This window comes from Zalophus californianus, chromosome 3 (assembly GCF_009762305.2).
Source record: "Zalophus californianus isolate mZalCal1 chromosome 3, mZalCal1.pri.v2, whole genome shotgun sequence".
NCBI lineage: Eukaryota > Metazoa > Chordata > Mammalia > Carnivora > Otariidae > Zalophus > Zalophus californianus.
This window is the reverse complement of record NC_045597.1, coordinates 59206718-59228211: the sequence shown is the minus strand read 5'-3', so window position 1 is coordinate 59228211 and position 21494 is coordinate 59206718. Positions and strand designations below refer to the sequence as shown.

Here is a 21494-nt window from a genome sequence, read left to right as displayed (position 1 = left end):
CCAGCCGCGCCCCTACTCCCTGTGATTTCTAAAACACAGATCATTCTGTTCTGTTTAAAATCCCTCATTGGTGTTAACAGTGATTTTATTATGTGGGGCAGGTTATGGGTGAAGAAACCAGAGAAGCTGAGGGAGATCAAGGTTTCATGGCTGGGATGTGCTGGGGCTAGGCCTAGCACCCAGGTCTTATGCCCTGTATCCACAGTTTGCTAGTCTGTTTTTGATTATTGGAACCCCAGTCCTCATTTTTAAATAAAAGGCAGCTGCATTGCAAGGGAGCTTGGGATACTTGAGAAGTGCCAGAAGAATGATTGTTAAAATTAGAATTCCCTAATTTGTAGCCTGGATTCCTGGTTTACTTTAACTGTAAGCATATGCTACTTTGGATAATTGTGCTAAATATTTGCTTTATTATACTAGACATTTCCTGTGAACCCACTCTCAGGAAGTGTTGCAGGTTATTTCTTTTGTACCTGTGAAATGAACCTCCAGTGCATATTCTTTTGAGGAGCCAGCCATGGGTTTTGCTATTGTTGCCTTGGGCAGCATCAGACATGTGAGCTGAGATAGGAAGTGCTGACAGAGGAGAGAATTATGGAGGCCAGACCTCAGGATGTGGGAGGACCACCACCTGTGGGCAAGTGAAAGGGGTGGGGGTCCTTAGAAATTCTCCCAGTGTGGAAGGAAGTTCTTTCCCTGGCTGTTGGCCCTCCCCTAATTCTTCTCTCTGGTCACACTCTTGTTTGATAGGCTTAGTTGGTAATTAACTTGAAGTGATTGTTTTGTTTTGTTTTTCATCTTTGTTACCAGATTTTAACTAGCGTAGAGATTTATTTGTGTCTCTTTAGACATCTGCTTTTCACATTATGGCAAATCATAGGCCAAAAGTGCACAGGATGCATTTGAGGAGGGGAGCTGCTTGGAGCTGACAGCCAGCAAATGAGAATGCAGAGAAAACAGTACCAAGAATAGCCTAACAACTTGGTATCATTTCTGTAGGGACAGACACCTCTTTGGTACTTGTGAGCCTTACTGTGTTATGACCTGTAACCGTGATCGATAATTATAATCGTGATGGTCGTGGGTCATCAGGAAAGGTTATGTAATATTCAGTATTGGCGATTAGTGAGACAGGAGGAGCATTGTATGGCTTTGAAAGCTTTCCATGAAGGGGAAAAAAAGGAATATCTGTGCCCAAAGAATTAAGCAGATTTTTCCTGTCACTGCTACTTATGTGGTCTATGCCTTATTTCCTATTGATGCCAGATTGAAAAACCACATACGGCCGTCATAATGACGGAGGCAATGTAGTGCAGTGGTTAGCAGCACCGCTGTGCTTGTTGGGTTCACAGGCCACATTTACTGCTTACTGGTGTGGGACCTCAAGCCGCCTAACCTCTCTGTCTCCATTCCTGTATATAAAATGGGGGTGACAATAGTATCTATCCAGGGTCACCGTACAGGATTACTATGAAAATTAAAGAAGTTAGTGCCTGGGAAGCTCTAATGATACATTAGAGCCATGTAGCACATTATAAATATACATTAAGTGGTTATATTTTTATTTTATGATTAATGTGTGTTAGAGCTAGAATTTTTACCCTGTTACTAGGAATTCATTCTTTTTCCCTTGTCTTGTGTAGGTATTTGCTTGGGGCTATAACAACTGTGGCCAGGTGGGATCAGGATCTACAACAAATCAACCAACTCCTCGAAAAGTTACAAACTGTTTACATATTAAGAGGGTGGTTGGCATTGCTTGTGGTCAGACCTCATCCATGGCTGTTCTGGACAATGGTGAGGTGAGCTATCTCTGCACCCCCCCACGCCATCCTCACATCCTCTCTCAGTGAAATATCATTTTCTTCATGAGGAGCATGTATGGGATCATGGAAGGAAAAGTGCTTTGTTTTGATAGTTTTGTTGATAAGTTAACTGGTTACTAATTGAGAGAGTATCTGGAGGGTGTTTGCTCCTCAGTATGAATTTTTAAATTCCAGGATTTATCTGCAAGTAAGGACACTTTATTTTTTTGTGAGATCCAAATAGTGTAATGTCCGTAGGTGTATGTGATTTAGTGTAACGAAGAGTTTGATACTACCGCTTTCATCCAATGAAAAAATCAAATGTGCACTCTTTAAAGTTAGCTGATGATGTTTGTAAGCAGCGACTGATGCCAGTGCACCTGCATCTGGAGTTTGTTCACAGGAGGAAGCAACTTACAGAAGCAGAATTTCTTGTCCTACTTGTTGTTGGCTACTTTTACACAAACTCAACTTTTAGTGACCCTTTACCATGGTTACCTTTGAGCTGATGGTTATTTCTATACAATTATTCTGGTTGTAACTTCTACTTAAATAGACCTGTTACCAACCTATGAATGTCTTAGTGAAGAAAAATTATACAAAGATAATGTCTTTGAAGTGATTTTTTAAAAGATTTTATTCATTTGAGAGAGAGAGAGAGCTTGTGAGAGCATGAGCAGGGGAGGGGCGGAGGGAGAGGGTGAAGCAGACTCCCTGCTGAGCAGGGAGCCTGACATGGGGCTCCATCCCAAGGCCTCAAGATCATGACCTGAACCAAAGGCAGATGCTTAACCAACTGAGCCACCCAGGCGCCCCACAAAGATATGTCTTTGGATACAGACGTGTGAGTTATGCATTGCAGTGCTAGAGTACTTTACAGTTTTCTGAATACTCACCTATGTTAACTTATTTTTTTAAAATTATTTTTATTGAGGCATAATTGGCGTAGATTATGTTAGTTTCAGGTGTACAATGTAATGATTCAATATTTATATGTAGTTAAAGATCACCAAAGTAAGTCTAGGTAATACCTGTCACCATATAGTTTTTTTCTTATGAGAACTTTTAAGATTATTCTCTCAGCAACTTTCAGATATGCAGTACAGTGTTGTGAACTACAGTCACCATGCTGTCCATGACATCTCCAGGACATTTTATAACTGGAGTTTGTACCCTTTTTTTTTAAGATTTTATTTATTTATTTGAAAGAGAGAGAATGAGAGAGAGAGCACATGAGAGGGGGGAGGGTCAGAGGGAGAAGCAGACTTCCTGCCGAGCAGGGAGCCTGATGTGGGACTCGATCCCAGGACTCCAGGATCATGACCTGAGCCGAAGGCAGTCGCTTAACCAACTGAGCCACCCAGGCGCTCCTGGAGTTTGTACCTTTTGGCCCCCCCTTACCCATTTTGCCCACGCTCTCCAGTCCCCCGCCTCTGGAAACCACCAATCTGTTCTCTGTATATATGAGCTTGTTTTTTGTTTTTTGTTTTGTTTTGTTTTTAATTGAAGTACAGTTGACGCACAGTTTTACATTAGTTTCAGGTGTATAACACAGTTGATTTGATGAGTCTCTTCCTCATGCCATGTTCACCAGAAGTGTTATTTTTTGAACCAATCCTGATGTCATCTTGGATGATTTCAGAATTTCTTGGGATAGTCATTGGACATCCTCCATCTCAGTATTCTTTACTTTTCCTTTATTTTTAAAATAAATTTAATTTAAAAATTATGTGGTTATTTTCACAAATGAAAGGAAATGAAACAGTAAAAAATAAAGTAAAAAGTGAGTACCTTTTCTTCAGTCTTGTTAATAGTTTGAGGTATATCTTTTTGGACTTTTTCCTATAAAAAATTCTGTATGGGGTGAATGTAATTATCTTTCATAAAAAATGGGATTATTATAGGTACTGCTTTTATCTGCTATTCTGCAACTTTCCTGCTAACAACAGTTTACCTGAATCTATTATCAGACCATTTATAGCTTCTTTCCATTATAATGGCTGCTTAGATTTCCGAATTGGATGACCCACACCCAGAACTCTACTAATGGAAATTTCAAATGTTTCTAAATTTTTTTCTAAACATTGTAGCACTGACTTTCTGTGTTACTGTGTATCCTTGTACACTTCTGTAAGTATTCTGTAGAATAAGTTCATGGGAATAAGATATCTGGGTCAGAGGGTGTGCCATTAAAATTTTTGATAGCGATAGCCAAATTTCTCTGCAGAAAGTTGAAACCTGTTGCCTTATGATATGCAAAGTGCTTTTAACCGTCTCTTGCTAGTACCCTAAATTCTCTGCCCCCTTTCCCCCTCTGTCACATTGCCCTGAAAAGCCCCATTCATCTGTTTGCCTTGCATTGTCATGGTGCCACCAGACATTTCAGGTTTCTCATTTGACCAGACCTTTAGTCTGTTCCTAGTCAGTGCTTTCTCCTGTGTCCCACACTTGCCATTCTAAACCTTTACCACTGCTGGCAAACCTCTCTCCAGCTCTGCTGCTTTCAGCTGATGACTCCACTCTCTGGGGAGTGAAGGGGTCACCACATTCTGTTGTGTCTTCTTAGCCTCTTTCCTGTCCATTCCTTCTCTCTGGGTCCCATAGTTTAGACCCTCAGCAGAGCGCATCTGTGTGCTGATGAGAGACTCATGTATCTCCCGAACGGCTGTCCCGCCTCTAGTCTTACATAGTCCAGCCCCCTTTATGTGCAGCCAGCATGATCTTTCCAAGATGTGTGAAATATTTCAGTGGAAGGCCCATAGATGCTTTTTACATTCCCTAGTATGTATTTTGGCACGTCATCCCCTTGGCCTTTGCTTTTCCTTCTAGTCTTTCGCCCTGTCACTGTGCTGGATGTGTCTTGCCAGGCCCACCTGCTCGTATTTAGAACCTGCTTCCAGAACATTCTGTGCCCTCTCCCCGGAATACCTTCACTTCCATTTATCTCTGCTCAAATCTGCTTTCTGAAAGTGTTTCCTAAACTAGCTTCCTATAGCTAAGTCCTTTCTCTTCTCTGCTCTTGTAGTGCCTTGATTGTATCTCTAGAATGGCACTCGCCACCTAACTGCAAAAATTTTGCAAGTGTCCATCTCTCCTGTTAAACTGCGACCAAAAACTTCTAGTTTCTAGTTTCCTATACCTTTTATCATGTCCTGACATTTAAGAGGTGCTTCATAATTGTTAATGAGCATTATTAGCTTTCTCATGTATAAAACAAGAATAAATGCCTTGCCCCAGGGCTATCCAAACAGTAAGTTATAGAGTAGGGGAACTCGTGCCAAATTCTGTCATCCCCACCCCCAAAATCTCTGTGGGATCACAGTAGAACGTGGGTGTTGGAAGTGGAAAAGTACTTGATTTGTTTAGGTGGACTGCATTTTTCTATCTTCCCTCTTACTAACAGTTTTAAAAGCCGGTTCTCTCCCTTTCTCTCTCTAAGGTGTACGGCTGGGGTTACAATGGCAATGGTCAGCTAGGCTTGGGAAACAATGGCAATCAGCTGACCCCTGTGCGAGTGGCGGCTTTGCACAGCGTGTGTGTGAACCAGGTACGTGTGCTGGGCTCTGCTGCGGCTCCCCTCCGGCTTGGAGAAACATTGGGGATTTACTCTTCAGGAAATCTTTTCAAACAATATTGTGTGCCTTCATCTTCCACATTTACAATTTCATCTTCCCTAAATTCCCGTGATGAGAAGGAACACCATGGTGGTGACACATCAGTCTTGACAAGTAAAAAAAAAAGCGATTGGAAAAATCTAGTAGTCTCAGTGTTGGGCTTTTCTAATGCTTTTTCAGTGTTCCGAGAATGTCAGTCCATACCTGATGATGAATTGGCATTCTGCAGAAGCTTGCTGTGATCTTTAAGTAGATGTTTTCTGCTGCCCTTCCTGTTTTCCTGTTGATGGTAACCATTTACATTTACTTGCAGATTGTCTGCGGCTATGCACACACTCTAGCACTAACAGATGAGGGCCTGCTCTATGCCTGGGGGGCTAACACTTATGGGCAGCTGGGAACTGGCAATAAAAATAACCTGCTAAGCCCCGCCCACATCATGGTGGAGAAAGAAAGGTAACTGGGCTGTACCGTGTCTCGGGGTTGTGTGTGTGGTTTTGGATTTGGGGCTGTGTGTGCTGAGCTATGGGTTTGGCTTTTGTAACTCTTCTGTTTCTAAACATTGTCATTTTGAACAAGAGTTTGAGTAGCAGCCAGAGGGAACATGAAGTTGATGTGATTCTTAATGCAGCTCTCTAAAGTAGCCTCCTGTGATTGATAGGCATTAATGCATCTTGGTGTAATTCTTACTGCCTTCTTGTGGCCCATCTAGTAGGGAAGTAAAATAGGGTCTGTCACCAGGTAGAAAATCAGAGTATAGTACTGACTTTGAGCCAACTAAAACAACTTCTAAATAAATAAAATCTCTTAAAAGGACATTATCTATTTAGATATTGATTTGATTTAATATGTGTTACTGGAATAGATGCTTTGTTTGTTCAGCCAAATTGTGAGTCCTTGCTCACTAAGTTTTAGAGGGTTAACTTCTGATTGTAGGACCTGGCCTGAGAAGCATACTGAGAAATGTAAGTTTGGCTTGATGTCCATTTGGATTAGGATGTTCAGAGTCCATTACCCCGAGACTCGTGCTTATTTAGGGGGTGGGAGAAAAAGTTGTATCAAGGAAATGGCATATTGAAGACACTATTTTTTTTTCCTACTGTCTAAGCGCCCCCCCCCCCCCGAAACGTCAGGACATTTTGCCTCTGTCCACTTTCCTCATCTACTTTGGTTTCTAGTGCCTTTTTCCAAATTGTCCTCAACAGTTTGTGTTATTTATCCTAATTCAGAATGACTTTAGGATGAGAAGTGGGGCAGCAAGCAAGGGAAAAACACACTACTCTTGTTGTGATCTTTCGGTTTTGTTCTTATGACCTGATAACTAATATCCCTCAGTCTTGGGCTGTTTTTTGTGGTGTTGTAAGCATGACCCCTTTATCTGCCTTGTGTGGTGTGCTGTCGGCTTCTGTGATAAAGAAACGACATACGTTTTTCTTAAAACTTTTCAGGGTCGTAGAGATCGCGGCCTGCCACTCCGCACACACGTCGGCGGCCAAGACCCAGGGCGGGCACGTGTACATGTGGGGCCAGTGCCGGGGCCAGTCGGTGATCCTGCCCCACCTCACCCACTTCTCCTGCACCGACGACGTGTTCGCCTGCTTTGCCACGCCTGCCGTCTCGTGGCGCCTCCTGTCCGTAGGTGAGAAAGCTCGGGGCTCCTGCCCAGGAAGAGCGGTACTAGCAACTGACCATTCTATTTCTCTTTCTATGGTTGCTCTGTCAGGTTCTAGAATGTTTTATTCTCCAATAGCTGTAATTCCTTTCCTCAAAATAGATTTGCGTAATAAAATTCATTCATAGGTTTTAAAATATTACTTATTGTTTTCTCCCCTTCAGTGCTTCATTTTAATTGAGGTGAGATTTCCGTCCATGAAGTTAACCATTGGAAAGTGTACGATTCAGAGGCATTCAGTACGTCCTCAGTGTTGTGCAACTGCCATTTATATCCAAGTTCTGAAACATTTCCATCTCTCTGAAGGAAACCCCTGTACCTGTGCAGTCACTCCCCATTCTCTCTAACCCCCATCCCTGGCTATCACGTCTTTGCTTTTAGTTTCTAGGGATTTCCCTATTTTGGACATTTCCTATGAATGGAATCATAGAATGTGTGACCTTTTGGGTTTAGCTTCTTTTACTTAATGTTTTTGAGGCTTGCCCATGTTGTAGCACACAGTGCTTCATTTGTATGGCTGAATGAAATTCCGTTGTATGTATAGACCACGATTTGTTTTTCCGTGCATCTGTTGATAGATATTTGGATGGATTCCACCTTTGACTGTTATGCATAGTGCTGTTATAAACATTTGTATACAAATCTTTGAGTAACCTGTTTTTAAGTGCTTTTGTCATACTAGACCTATTACATAATTCAATATGAACTAAAAGTGAGCTTAAAAAATGAAAAACTTGTAATTTTTAGGGTGATGTGTTAATTCCACTTTCTTTCTCCCTTTTTCTTTCAACCCATCTCAAATATTTTTATTTCAGAAGGGCATAAAAACCAAGGTATTTTAGAGGGTACTGTAATTTAGAGTGATCTTTGGTTATGTAATCTGTCCCTTTTCTGAATATTGTCTTAAGAGTCCATCGATGGAAAATGGTAAGGTGTCATAAAGCTGAGTAGCCATCAACAAGATGAGTTTAATCTCTTTTTCTTTCATTTCTTGTTCATTTCTGCCCGCTTTGCTGATGTATTTCTTCTAAGTTCTTTATATGCAGAGGAACAAGTGGGTCAGGCTGGCCCCGTGCTTGAAAATTAATGTAGCTCTTGTCAGCTATGGGGTTTGGGTTGCTTTAGCATGTGGTATCAAGGCCAGTCTTGTCGTGCATGTCATGCTCAAGGTGAGCCAGACAGCTAGCCGTGGCTGTCTCATTATCAGATGATCAGTCTTTATGGTCATGGGGGCAAGAGTATGTTTAGGAAGAGTTAAGCTGCTGCTCAGTTTGAAGTGAAATAAGTTGAACATTTCCAGGTTCTTTAACGATAATACAATATACACTTTTTTTTTTTTTTAAGAGAGAGTGTGTGGAGGGTGGGGAAGGGCAGAGGGAGAGAGAGAATCTCAAGCAGGCTCCACGCCCAGCATGGAGCCAATGTGGGGCTCGATCTCACAACCCTGAGATCCTGACCTGAGCCGACATCAAGAGCTGGACACTTAACTAAGCCACCCAGGTGCACCTACCATATTTTTTTGCAGTGAATGTTGTGATTTGAAAAAAGTTGGTTTACACAATGGGACTGTTTGGCCATAATCATGCATATGTGTAGCATGCACAGCCAAGCACTGTGTACATCTTCAGAATCCCATGTGCTGCTTAACCAGGGCCTGTTTACAAAAAGCTGCTCCAGGTATTTGCCTCTCAAAATCCTAATCCTGAAAAGACATCCTTTTCAGAACAAAAGTTGTAACATTTTTGAATGCTAAGTTTGGAAGAGAGGATCATTCAGTATATCTCCTAAATGACTTCTTTCCCATCTACCCACTAAAAGTCAGAAAAGTTTTTTTCTCTCAGTTTACCATCTCAGGTAAGCATTAGAAAGAAAGTCTCAGATGGTTAAGAAACACCTCTGAAGAATATTTCTTCTCTGGAAGAAGGTATTGTACTTGTTGCCAGAAACCAAGAGGGGGAAGAGGGTTATTCAGGTCTTAGGACTGATGCAGAAGTAGAGGGGGCTGGTATGAAGCTATTTTGTGAATGGGGCAGTGGGGAGCTATCTCCATCCTTGGACTCCGTGCCCATCTTAGTCATTTCCTTTCTTTTATTTGCCAGGGATCCAGGTGATAGGGTCAGGGAAAGCCTGATTTTTGAGAGATTGTCCACTTCCCTCCATAGCCAAGAAAAGCTCCGCATTGGGGGAGCCCGGGGGAGGGCTTGGGCAAATGCCATTTCCTTGGGAGAGGCTGATAGTAAAGCTCCTGGGTAAGCTTCTTTATTAAGTTTCAGCCTCAGTTTAGCAGATGTCCCTGCTCCAAGAGCAGCAGGCTGCCGAGAGACACGCTCTCTTCTCATCCTAGGGGCCTGTGTCCCCAGCACCTGCGCGCATTGCCAGTGATCTCTGGGATTGTTTTTGTTTTCCTGTTCGCCTTCTACCTGTGCATTTACAGCACAGGAAAGTGTTACCTAATTTTACAAGTGCCTTTACTTTTTTCGTGAGGACACAGTTCGACTTACAAATAATCATTCCAGCAGTTCTTACCAGGCAGCGTGACCAGCTTTTTGTAAAACTGTTCCCTTGTAATGGTTACTAAGTTGGTTTGCTCTGTTTTTAGATAGCAGGCAAGGATTATTGTTTGTCCATTGATCTTTGGGATTAAAAGGGGTGTTGAGATTCCACATACCTAGGAAGTAGGGTTTCTTTGTGTAAGAACATGACTGCATGGCATTACTTCACTCGTAAATTTGTTTCTTGACACAACTTCAGTTGAATTTACCAGCCCCTTGAAACTACCCCCGAAGTAGGAAAATTGATAAATTCTTAGTCCCCGAAGAGAACCACTAAAGTTTTAAAATAAGTAGTTATATAATCGTGGACTGCCTGTAACTTTTTCTTCTTTTAAAAAATGTATATTTTAAAATGTCTAACCTAGTATGTAAGACTGGTAAGTGGCCTTTCCAACTAATTTTTGGTAGTTTATAGACTCAAGATACTTAATCTTGATACAGTGAAGTTGATTTGTCAAATAAGGCATGAACTCTTGAAAAAAATCTGATGGAATTGCCTGTCATGCTGATGGTTATCTTTTTGAAGTCTTTCATATCTCTACCACATTTCCTGAGCTTTTTGTATTAATAATGTGTTTGTTGCCTTCAGAGCATGAAGACTTTTTAACAGTTGCCGAATCACTGAAGAAAGAATTTGATAGTCCAGAAACTGCTGATCTGAAGTTTCGAATCGATGGGAAATACATCCATGTCCATAAAGCTGTTTTGAAAATCAGGTATTTTTGCATGAGCTTAGAGACATCAGTAACCTTTCTTTTTTGCAATCTCCATGTTTTTGTTAGTCCAAAAATGGGGACTGATAAGGAACAGTCTTGTCAGTAGAGAGAAATGGTACTACTTAATGTTTTTTATGAATGGGATCCATGCATTATTGAAGAGTTTTGCATGTGTGTATGAGTGTGCACTCATGAGCCTTTTTGAAAAGGCATAATGTGGTAGTGTAAATATTTGTCTATATTGTGTTGGTTTTTTTTTTTTTCCTATTTTTTAGAGAGAGAGAGAACACGTGCTCTCTGAGCCAGGGTTGGGAGGAGGGGCAGAGGAAGAGGGAGAGAGAATCCCAAACTGGCTCCACCCTGGGTGATGCGGGGCTTGATCCCACCACCCTGAGCCAAAATCAAGAGTCTGACGCTTAACCGACTGAGCCACCCAGGTGCCCAGTTTATATTGTTTTAAATGAGGATCCTTTGAATATTTATTTCCATCGACAAATTTATTTACATGCTTAAAAAAATACAAAAGATTGTTAGTGAAAAATGTGTATGTCCTCTTTTACACATAAAGATTCCTTTTTCCCCAAGCAGAAAACTCTCATGGTCAGGAATGATGGACCTCTGGCCCTGAGGGACATCTAATTTCCAATTAAAGGAATGTTCTTTAGATAGAGTAGATGGCAGGTAGATGGCAGTAGATGGTTTGGACTCTTGCTCCCTGAGGCTGCCATTACTGAGAGAGAGGCTCATGAAGGGAGACCATTGAGAGTTAAACTGGCCGTTTACAAGTCCCTTTTGAAATTTAGTTGAAAACCTTTTCACAAAATAATACTTTTTAAGGGAACCAAAAAGCCATATGTTAGTCACTACTGAGAGAGTAAATATCTGAACCAAAGTTAATAAAAGGTGAACTGGAAATGTTCCTTTCTGTGAACCTGTGGTCAGTCAGTCTATTCCTTTCATTTTCCTGTTTAATTTGTCATTCCTTGCCTAAACAACTATTTCTTTTTGCTTCTCAGATGAAGTAATGTGTTACATAGGTGGAACCATTTTTAGTTGTGAATGGATTTTGAAAATATTCTATGTTTATTTACACCGTATCTCATTTTAAAAGGATTTGAAAAGATGGCGTTTTAAAACTGAAGTATATTACATACTTAAGAAAAACCAGTATTTAGAAATCAGTTCCTCATATAGGTGGCTTTTTACATGCAAATACAACCTAAAAAGACCGACTTAGGTTTTTTTTTTTTTTTTGAAATCTGTGACTCTCCTGGTGAATGTGTTTTGTAAGTAAGTTGGTAACAGGCTTGGGAAGATTGGAAACGGAGCAGGTCAAAGCAGAGGAACAAAATAGGACTGATGGCTGTTTTGAAGATGTGTCAGAAAAAAAGGAAAATTATCATGTAAGGTAATGGGATAATAATTAGCCTAAATGTAATCCAGTTAGCATTTAAAGCCATTTTAAGAATATGCTGATTACATGAAAATTAAAAGCCAAATAAATTATTTGAATGATGCTGATATATAGTCAAAGATTTGAACTCTCATTTCTGAATTTCTTTTAATTTCATTGTTTAAAATGCATTTCTGTACAACACTGTTTAAGAAAAACAAGTAAGCAGAATACTTGATCTGAATGAGGACTGTCAAATGGAGACGGTGGAACACTGGAGGTGCTAGTATAATTCTTAATATAATTTTTATATTATATTTATAATTTATAATTCTTAATATTTGATAGATCCTAATCAAAAAATGAAAGTGAAAATATGCAAAAGGTGAATGTGAAAGCCTATGCTAGCTGAAGATCCATGATCCTGGTGCGTGTGGGCCCAAGGATAGGAGTAGTTAAGGAGACTTGTAATATTTACCTGACTGCGGCAACTTCCTTAGGTAACTTTCTGTGTTCTGTTTAGGTGTGAGCACTTTCGGTCCATGTTCCAGTCTTACTGGAATGAGGATATGAAGGAGGTGATAGAAATAGACCAGTTTTCTTATCCAGTGTACCGTGCCTTTCTCCAGTACCTCTACACAGACACAGTGGACCTGCCGCCTGAAGATGCTATAGGTACCTCAGCCCACCGGACGGGCCAAGCCACGCGGTCACGGATCTCTCTCGTCATGTTCTTACAGCACTGAAGTGTAAAAAGTGTCAAGTTGATTGGTTTTTAGACAGTATTTGAAGTAAATGTCTTGACAAATGTTATATAGTTATTATGGTTAATAATTGTGGACACAAGTTTATGCCTGTGGATTTATTTTCATTCTGTTAATACTGAAGTATACATTGCTAGTGCATTTAATACATCATCTTGGAAATAAAATGAGGGGGGAATTCCATTTACTCCCCTTCCTTTGTACTGTAGAAGAAGATGTATAAAGTAAGTGTAGGAGAGGTCTGTTTTGGGATGGGGGAGGTAGGGAGTGAAAAAGAGGATTTATTTAATAAAATTTAGAGTGTTACTAAGAAACTTTTGTTGATTTATCTACATAACTCTTTGCACCAAAATAAAATATTTATGTTTATAAATTATGGGAAATTATCATAAACTTGATTAAACCTTCCATACTTCTTGCTTTTAGGTCTTTTGGACTTGGCCACGTCTTACTGTGAAAACCGACTGAGAAAGCTTTGTCAGCACATTATCAAGCGCGGAATTACCGTGGAGAATGCCTTTTCACTGTTCTCTGCTGCAGTCAGATACGATGCAGAGGTAACATAAAATAACGAACAGAAACCCCCCCCTCCAACTCCTCATGGCCTGCCCCCCACTTTTCTTGCATGAGACAAGGAACAGGAGTAATTTCCTTTCTATTTAGGGAATCTATGAACTGACTGATCCCTAAAAAAATGAAAGCTGGCCTTGCTTGTTTATTTTGTGTTCATAGTTTCAAAAATGGTTGTTGTTCTACTTTCATTTTTGACTAAGAAAAGAACCTGAGGTCCAAGCAGCTGTACTGCGGGTTGGAATAGAAAGTGTCCTACCCAGTTGGATTGATGCCATTTGTAGTTTCGGGTGTTACTCAAGGTCAGCTTATCTATTTTTTTCAAGACCCACTTTGCCATCTCCCTAACTCTATCCTGTTGTAAGCCAAGGATGCTGTATGATTCATATCTGTGTGTGCTCTGAAATTCTATCTTTGTCTAATTATAACTCATTCACGTGTGAAGAACTTGGTCTGGGCTCCTTTTTGTTTGTGCGTTTGGTTGTGAATGGTTGGTTTTGCACTGGACTGAATTCTTAATCTAGGATTTATGGATCTCTAGAGGATCTATGAATGAATGGGCTTTGGGGAGTCTGAAATTTTGTGTTTAGTGTATTTTCTTGAAGTTAAGAACCACAGTGTCATCAGATTGTAAGCTGCTCATAAGCAGAAACTGTTTTTTATTCATCTCTGTACCCTGTAGTGCCTGGCACATAGTAGGCACTGGATAATAAATGTTTGTTGAACTGAATGACTATGGTACCACCTGAAGGATGCATTAAGGATAATTAGTGAACTTAAGGCTGGTCTGGTTGGTTTTATAAATTTATAGAGAATAAAAGGTAGAGAGCAATAGTCTTGGAGTTCAGGATGTCCAGCTAAGGCATGCACTTTAGTGACACAATTAGCCCATTCTAGAGGTGCTTTGTCATCATTTGACAAGGCAGAGTACCTGGTATCGGGATTTACCAAACACCCTCAGAGATCTGTAATTGTGGCCTTGGTGTGGTGGAAGACAGACTTCATCTTTATCACACTTAGGGATCAAAATGGAACATTATGTCTTTTATTTTCAAAATGTATCCTATTTTTATTTGAGATTATGATTATAAATATTTAATAAGGTCAAATAGCTGACTTTCTCTGTGGCCTGGCAACAGATGGAGTGATGATCAAAGTAAATTATGTCTAATAGGAAATGGAAGTATAGATTTTTTTTTTTTTTACCTTTTCTGTGACACCATGAACTTCTTTATTAGAAGTGCTATTTCTTTAGGTTGCATTCTACCCAGTGATACGATTTTAAATCGGTCGATGCCTGTTCCGTCTGTTTGTTAATTGACTTTAACATCTGCTCTGTGTGTCTCCCTACTCCTCTTCACTGCTAATGAGTTCCCTATTCCTGGGGTTAGGGTACTGCTGACTAAAATGAGTTAGAACCGTTGGGGCAGAGGCAAACATCTCAGCTCTCGGTGCTGGAAACTTCTTTCTCTCTAAGCTAAAACTTACCCCAAAAAGTCACAGAAAAAAACCTCGTGCCACTTCTACCCATGCCAAGTGGTCATTTTTTTTTTATTACTGGTTTTCATTTTCCTCGTATAAAATAGAGACACATGAAATTCTGTCCCTTCCTTAAGACTGAAAATATATGTGATTCCCTTGAGTCTGTCACAGGATGGTCATTTGACTTGGCACGCAAGAGTTAAATGAATTTGAAATACCTCACGACAAAGGTGTGCTTTTTGAAAAATGAAAAAAACAAAACAAAACCCCATCCCCACAAATGTTATACATTCAATGTAGAAAAATTAGAAAATAGAAGACAAAAGGAGGAAGAATCACCTTCTTTCTAAGCTATTTTTTTTAGATTCTTATAGTTCTGTAATTGACTAATGTACTTTTACACTGTATTTCCTTAATGCTATAGACTGTAGTAAGTAAATAAATGAAGTGTTTAGAATATAAAAATAAAACCCACTCTATCTGTTAGTTGATGGGAAGCTTCTATTAAGTCAGATTGGAAATTAACTGCCAAAAAATTGACTGACTTTCAGAAGCTCCGCTTAGGGAGACCCCATGACTTTTCCTTCATTCTGTGGTTCACATGCTAGGAAGATGGAGACTGCATGCTTCTCACATTCTTTCTCTTTTCTGTGAGTTCTTGAGGTTCCTCTCTACCCCCTTTGACAAGATAATTTCAAAGCAAACATATGCACATAAAAGCAACAAAAATGTATTGACTGCAGTAGTTAAGATTTTTTTTTTTTTTTTAAGGAAGCTGCTTGTGGAGCCCTTGTGTCACGAGTGCGTTGTCCAACTTTCTGCAAGTTTTAGCTGAGGAACGACTTGGCAGGGGAGTGCCTAAGTGTTCGTTTAGTACAGACCCAAGTGAGCATTGCCATCAAGGGACAAAACGTGAATGAAACACTGTGTCAGAATAGTTCTATAGCTCACCACACAAGTTTGCAATGTTTTTATTTATACTGTTTTCAGGAAATTTTTGTTTTCTGTGTATATTTGAACATTAGGAGAAGTAGTTGGGAACCAGAGTAGAGCGCTTTCCAGAAAATCCTACTTGCTGAGTAACTTACGTCCTAATATTTTGCTGTTGGTGGGAAGCCATAAATAGAAGGCCAGGAATCTAATTCCAAAATTGGTTTGGGATATTGGTAGTGAAAAGTTTTGTGCTAAAGCCTGATGGTCAGCATTTTTTTCTTCTTTCCGAAATTAAAAGTTTTCCATGATCAGTAGACTATAAAATATTGTTTAGTTAGTGAGACAAAGCACCTTTCTTTATTTTGTCCTAGGTAGCAAGACATTTTAAGTAAATTCTAAAAAACCAAACCAAAGACCACTTTGATCTGGCATATTTTGTACCTGATATATATTATAAATTCTAAACTTATGGTTTTGGGGTTTTGTTACTACTTTAACAAGTTTGGATAGAGGTAGGTGTGGTTCACCATCTTGCCATATGGAATGCAGCTCAAGTGGGGCTGGTTGACACATAGGAGCCTGTCTCACCCTGGCCAAGTGGTCTTCGATAGAATTCTTAGCATTCAGTTATGTTAGCTTTCAGGGATTTAGGACTGGTTAAGAAGTTCATTTAGGCTGCAGTGGCATTTTAAAAAAATGTGGATATTAAGACCATCAATTGTCTCTGTTTTACTTTGTTACTAAAGAAAATCTGTGGAAAGGAAAAACAAGTTATTTTTGGAATATATAAGTTATTGGAATAATTTTAAAAATTTGGAATGAATTTATAAATTATTTCAGAATAGCAGTTCATTTTGAGCTTCCTTGCTAATTACAACAAATCTGATATTTCACCTGATTTGCCTCAGAACCGCTTTAGAATAATTTCACCACAAAATGTCATAAATAAGGGATTTAGTTTCTAAAATACCAAGAATATCGTTTTAAAGCCCCTGATTTTGCACCCTCTCCCACTTCTGTATTCCATGGGCTTTAAGAAGATGCTTTCAACCTATTATGAACTTTTTTCATCTACTGGTCTGGTGATCCTTCTTGTTTTCTTGGAAATGTTTTGTATAAAGCCCAGCAGTCCTGTTAGAGTTAACTTATTAGCTGGGTAAGAGTTGCACTTTCTTTTCTGGGTATTGAAGATGTGATCATTTGCAGAATAAGGTGAACAGATCATGTAGCTTCTTCAAAAATTTAGGAATTATCAGAAAAATAGTTATCTCATTTACATATCAAAGCAAAGGCAACCTGACTCAGGGCATTGGCTACTAAATGAATTGCTTGGCTGGGCCACTCTGGTTCGTGCAACTGAACTTGCAAACAGTTTCTCTCTTTCCAAGTGCATTCCGTGCTTCCTTTTCCATAGATCTGCCTTAAGCAAGATTCAGTTATTAAACGATTAGTTGTTTAACCCAGATTCAGATTATTTTCAGGATTCTCTAGTTTAACTTTTAATGTTTGAAACTGCAGGACATTTTTTGAATACTGAGATATCTCACCAATTCAAACTAGTTGGAGGGGAAGGGAAGGCAGTTTGATAGAGCCATTTTCATAAATGTATGCAGTGATTTGTAACCAGAGGCACCCTTTGTATACCTGTACTACATAAAAAGTTCTTACAGTTTATACCCAAGATAATCTCTGTATAATTAGTAAACTGGATAAACTCACTTTTTCACGTGGACTCTAAAGAGCTTGAATTCCAGATTTGTAGACATGGAAGTGATAAGGTTTTACAATGCCAGAATTTAGTGAGTCTTTGAATTTGAAATTATGTAATTCAAAGTTAATATTTAAAGATCCTCATCTGCTACATTGCATGGTTTGAAGAAACTTTCTGTGCTTATGACTGGTTATTTCTTCCTCAAGTATGTGTAGAAAAACTAGTTTTCTATTTTTGATAAGTAAGATTGAAATGACTTTGATCTCTTTGTAGAATATAATTTAGTTCCTGGGGCGCCTGGGTGGCTCAGTTGGTTAAGCGACTGCCTTCGGCTCAGGTCATGCTCCTGGAGTCCTGGGATCGAGCCCCGCATCGGGCTCCCTGCTCAGCAGGGAGTCTGCTTCTCCCTCTGACCCTCTTCCCTCTTGTGCTCTCTATCTCTCATTCTCTCTCTCTCAAATAAATAAATAAAATCTTTAAAAATATATATATATAATTTAGTTCCTAAAGCTGTTTCTTAATCATTGGGTTGTAATACCAGGAGAGGGCTTTTTCTTTAATAGTAACATGAGAGGGAATGTTTTATATAGTTTAACGTTTTAGTTTATTATAATACACAGAACGTTCAGTTGTACTTCAGCCCACGGAGACTCTCTTATTAAAAAACTTTGATGCAAAAATTGTGCCTATATTTTAAATGCATTGTGAATTATCTAGAAAAAACTCTGGCAGCAGCTGACTGATAAACATTAGATGTGGTTTATCTCTTACCAGTGATATGACTGGAAGGGAACCTCATTCAGCTAAGGACAGAGGGACCCGTAGAAGAAGGAAGTATTTGCTTGCAGGGATCTGCACAGAGAGGAGAAAGGGATGTGTCTCTGTGTTTGTGTGGGCCCTCCCCCACCCTGCCTAAAATTTCTCATTTCACAGTGGCTTGGAAACATGAGACCAAGTCTTGCTGCAGTTTAAATGTTGTTGAGTTCCTGGTTTGATAGAACCCTGAGTACTGACCTTCGGTATAGCTGGCAAAATTAAAAAATCAAGGTATTTGTGGTAAGAGCTTTCAGTGTGATTTGCTGTTACATATTTAGACTTTGTATACATTCCAGTACCTAATTGATTTAATAAATGTATGTTCCAGTGTTTAAAGGAAGAAACAGTAGCGGTTTTGCTGGGGATGAAAGGCTGTATTAGCATTGGCGGAAACAGATTTTTAAGTTGTTCTGGTTTACCACTTGTGTATATCACTTTCCTTCTGAGTGTTGGTAGCTGATGACTTCATTCGTCTAAAAACTCCAATCTCTGAATATTCTCTGGATTGACTGAGAATGAGAAATTAGTTTGGTGGGAGTAGTAGTGTATTATTCCTTGTGGCTTTAAGAATGAAGGCATTTTATCTAGGAGAGCACAGCAGTGGATTTAAGGTGCTTGGAATTTTTTTTTCTTTTTTAATGTGTCTCTTGAGGACATCTCTTTATCACTTTTCTGTTTCTTAAAATCTTCCTTAAGCTAAATCTTAATTCTTTTCTCGGACTTCTTGACTGTGTTTACACGTATGATGGACTGAAGTTGCTTTCAGCTTTGTTTTTAATTATTATTGCAGATGATTGATAGACAATATTGTATCAGCTTCAGGTGTATGCTCTCAGCTTCTCAAGACAAAGTCTGCATGTGACTAGACTGTGTGGTAGCCTTGTAGAAGCTGCCCCCCCCATAGGCTGTGTGAATGGGTGTATGTTTTGAAGAGTCAGACTTGAGGTAGTGGAATTGTTGCTTTCACTATGTTTTAACTAAATAGTGTGTGCTTTTCTGATACCTACCTATGGTCACTTGTTTGCTTAGTTTGAGGTTTCTGGCCTCAAATGTCTTTTCTAGGGGAGGGTGAAAGATTTGGGATGAGGGGTTTGGATAGAAGTAATTTGATCAAAGTTAATAAAAAAAGACCTCTTCTTGTTTTTATTTTTGTTGTGTGTGTCCAGGATTTAGAAGAATTCTGCTTTAAGTTTTGCATCAATCATTTGACAGAAGTTACACAGACTGCAGCATTTTGGCAAATGGATGGCCCTCTGCTAAAGGAATTCATTGCTAAAGCCAGTAAATGTGGAGCCTTTAAGAACTGAAGCCCAAGGCTGCTGGGTTTTGTGAGTGCTCCGGGCACGGGCGATGATGCGTCCTTTGTGCTCTGCGGGTGATGTAATTTTGCAGGTAAAAAACCCATCAGGTTCCCCCCCCCCCCCGCCACATCTGAGACACCATTCTCTGTGTAGGAATATATGAAGGATGATTTTGAACAACTCTTGTTTCCAGATATGTATATTTTAAATGTAACCTTAATTTGGCTGGAACATTGTAAAGGGGTGAAAGTGTTGTTTCTTTGTTCTTTTGTTTTGTTTTTGATTAGAGGAACTTTTGAACTTGGAAAGGGGAAGTCTGTGGTAATTCTCCTGGTTCACATATTGACAACCCTTTGACACCAGGAATTTGGGACAGTTTGTGAATTGTGGGATAGAGAGGCCCCACCATGAATTAAAGATGCTGACTTTGGGGCTTGTTGAAATGCTGCATTAGTTGCTAGTTCACTAGCCATACTGTGAAGACATAAAGATAGTTTGAGACTTTTGTGTTTGCACTACTGAGGACCTTTTTTAACTTCATAGTGTATCAAAGTAATAATCAGTTTAATAGGAGTTAAACCTATTGAGGTGATGATTATGTAAAGATAAACTTCTAGGTTAGCCAAGATTTCTCTTCAGACTTAAGCACATAAAGAGTAGTAATTTAGGACTACCTGTGAAAAGTTGATCGTGAAAGAAACTTTGTTTGCACAAAGGTCAATATTTTATAAATTAGAATCTCCACTACTATCCAACAGTGTTTTATTTCATTAAGACAAAGTCTGAGAACTGAAGTTTAAATTGCTTCCCCACTGCTTCCCCCTTTAAATGCTCATCATAAGAGGAGAGTAATGACATATTCAGTATACTCTTGCCTTCCTAAATTACGGCTGCTAGATCATCAGATTTGCTACATCTGACTCAGAGAAGCGGTTCTTAAAACCATCTTTCTGGCAGGACTTCTTGGAGTTTGTTTTAGCTCTTTTATCTAGGTCAAGCATCACAAATTTGCTTATTTGTAACGTCAGCAGCTTTCATCTTTTAATTGTGTTAGGTATAATATTTAGCACAATTTAACTTCAAAAAAGGATCAAAATTATGGTTTTCCTGAAAAGATCCGACTTAAAAGGGTCTTTTCAGTTTGTTTTTGTTTTTTTGTTTTGTTTTTGGTCTGCTTATGAAATGTGACTTTGGGAGGAAGAGTGTTCAACTCTCGGTTTGATCACGTGTGTCCGTTGAGCTTGCTGTAAGAACAAAGCTTTGTTCTGCTCTGGCCCATGGGCTCATTTCCATTTGTGGGCGCTCCCTAGTGAACTCTTCCCTGCTTGGAAGTTCCCTCATCTGAACTTGGAGCCTGAATACATTTTCAGAGCCAAATTAACAAGAGGGTGAAGATATGCTGCAGCTGCTATTTTTAGCAGTGTTTCGAAGTGTGGGGGAGGGGGTGGGGTGGGAGTGAGGGCTCGAAGATAGGAGTTCGTTGATAGATAATTACAAACCTAGCAGTCCCAGTTCCCTTTTCTTGACCATATCGCAGGTGATTGAAGCCCAATCAAGTATTACATTAGAATTAGTTCTGCAACATGACAGACTTTTTCTTACTAGGTTAATAAATGCACATTAATTTGATTATTAGCTATGATGGGTAGTGTTTGTAACAATCACTGTTCCATAGGCTTATGATCTGGACAAAGAAGAACTTCAGTAGGTTTACTATTGCTCTTACTTGGAAAAAAAAAACCCCACAAATGAAAGTAGTAGATTCATTTCCATAGATTGTTCATTCATTCAACAAATATTTACTGAGGTTCCTTAGATAGGTGAAGAACCACTTCTCATAGTAGATTACTGAGTAATTTGTATGAGTATGTATGTAGTGAAGAAAAGGGGAATGAGTTCTTTGAAAAGTACTTGAGTATCTTTTTTTTAATACACTCTTACTTTTCTACTTGGTTTTATTGTTAATCATAGCAGGAAATGAAAACTGTTCTTTGAATTGTTTTTTTCATCTGATGTAATAATGAAAGCCAAAGTATTCATATTTCTTAAGATAGCCCTCAATGTCCTCTTGAACTTCTTACTGGAACAATGTTTGATACTCTAGTGTATAGGCTGTATTTATGTAATGTTTAGAATGACATATTAATAAATAATCTGTTAAGACA

At 39.3% G+C, this 21494-nt stretch overlaps 1 protein-coding gene across 9 annotated transcripts in view; it reads left to right on the top strand.

Annotated features, from left to right (window-relative positions):
• Positions 1 to 21494, top strand: part of RCBTB1 (RCC1 and BTB domain containing protein 1) — a 90821-nt gene extending 69327 nt beyond the window's left edge. For 5 of the 9 annotated variants that reach the window (XM_027591249.2, XM_027591247.2, XM_027591251.2 and 2 more), the window contains 9 exons: positions 1644 to 1802; positions 5245 to 5352; positions 5733 to 5875; positions 6868 to 7058; positions 10233 to 10359; positions 11651 to 11767; positions 12276 to 12427; positions 12943 to 13073; positions 19195 to 21494. In XM_027591249.2, the coding sequence (XP_027447050.1) occupies positions 1644 to 1802; positions 5245 to 5352; positions 5733 to 5875; positions 6868 to 7058; positions 10233 to 10359; positions 11651 to 11767; positions 12276 to 12427; positions 12943 to 13073; positions 19195 to 19335 (1269 nt within the window). In that variant the 3' untranslated portion in view covers positions 19336 to 21494. Of the gene's footprint in view, positions 1 to 1643; positions 1803 to 5244; positions 5353 to 5732; positions 5876 to 6867; positions 7059 to 10232; positions 10360 to 11650; positions 12428 to 12942; positions 13083 to 15339; positions 15454 to 19194 lie in introns of those variants that run through there. The other 4 variants (XR_003519409.2, XM_027591252.2, XM_027591253.2 and 1 more) reach the window with 4 other exon arrangements.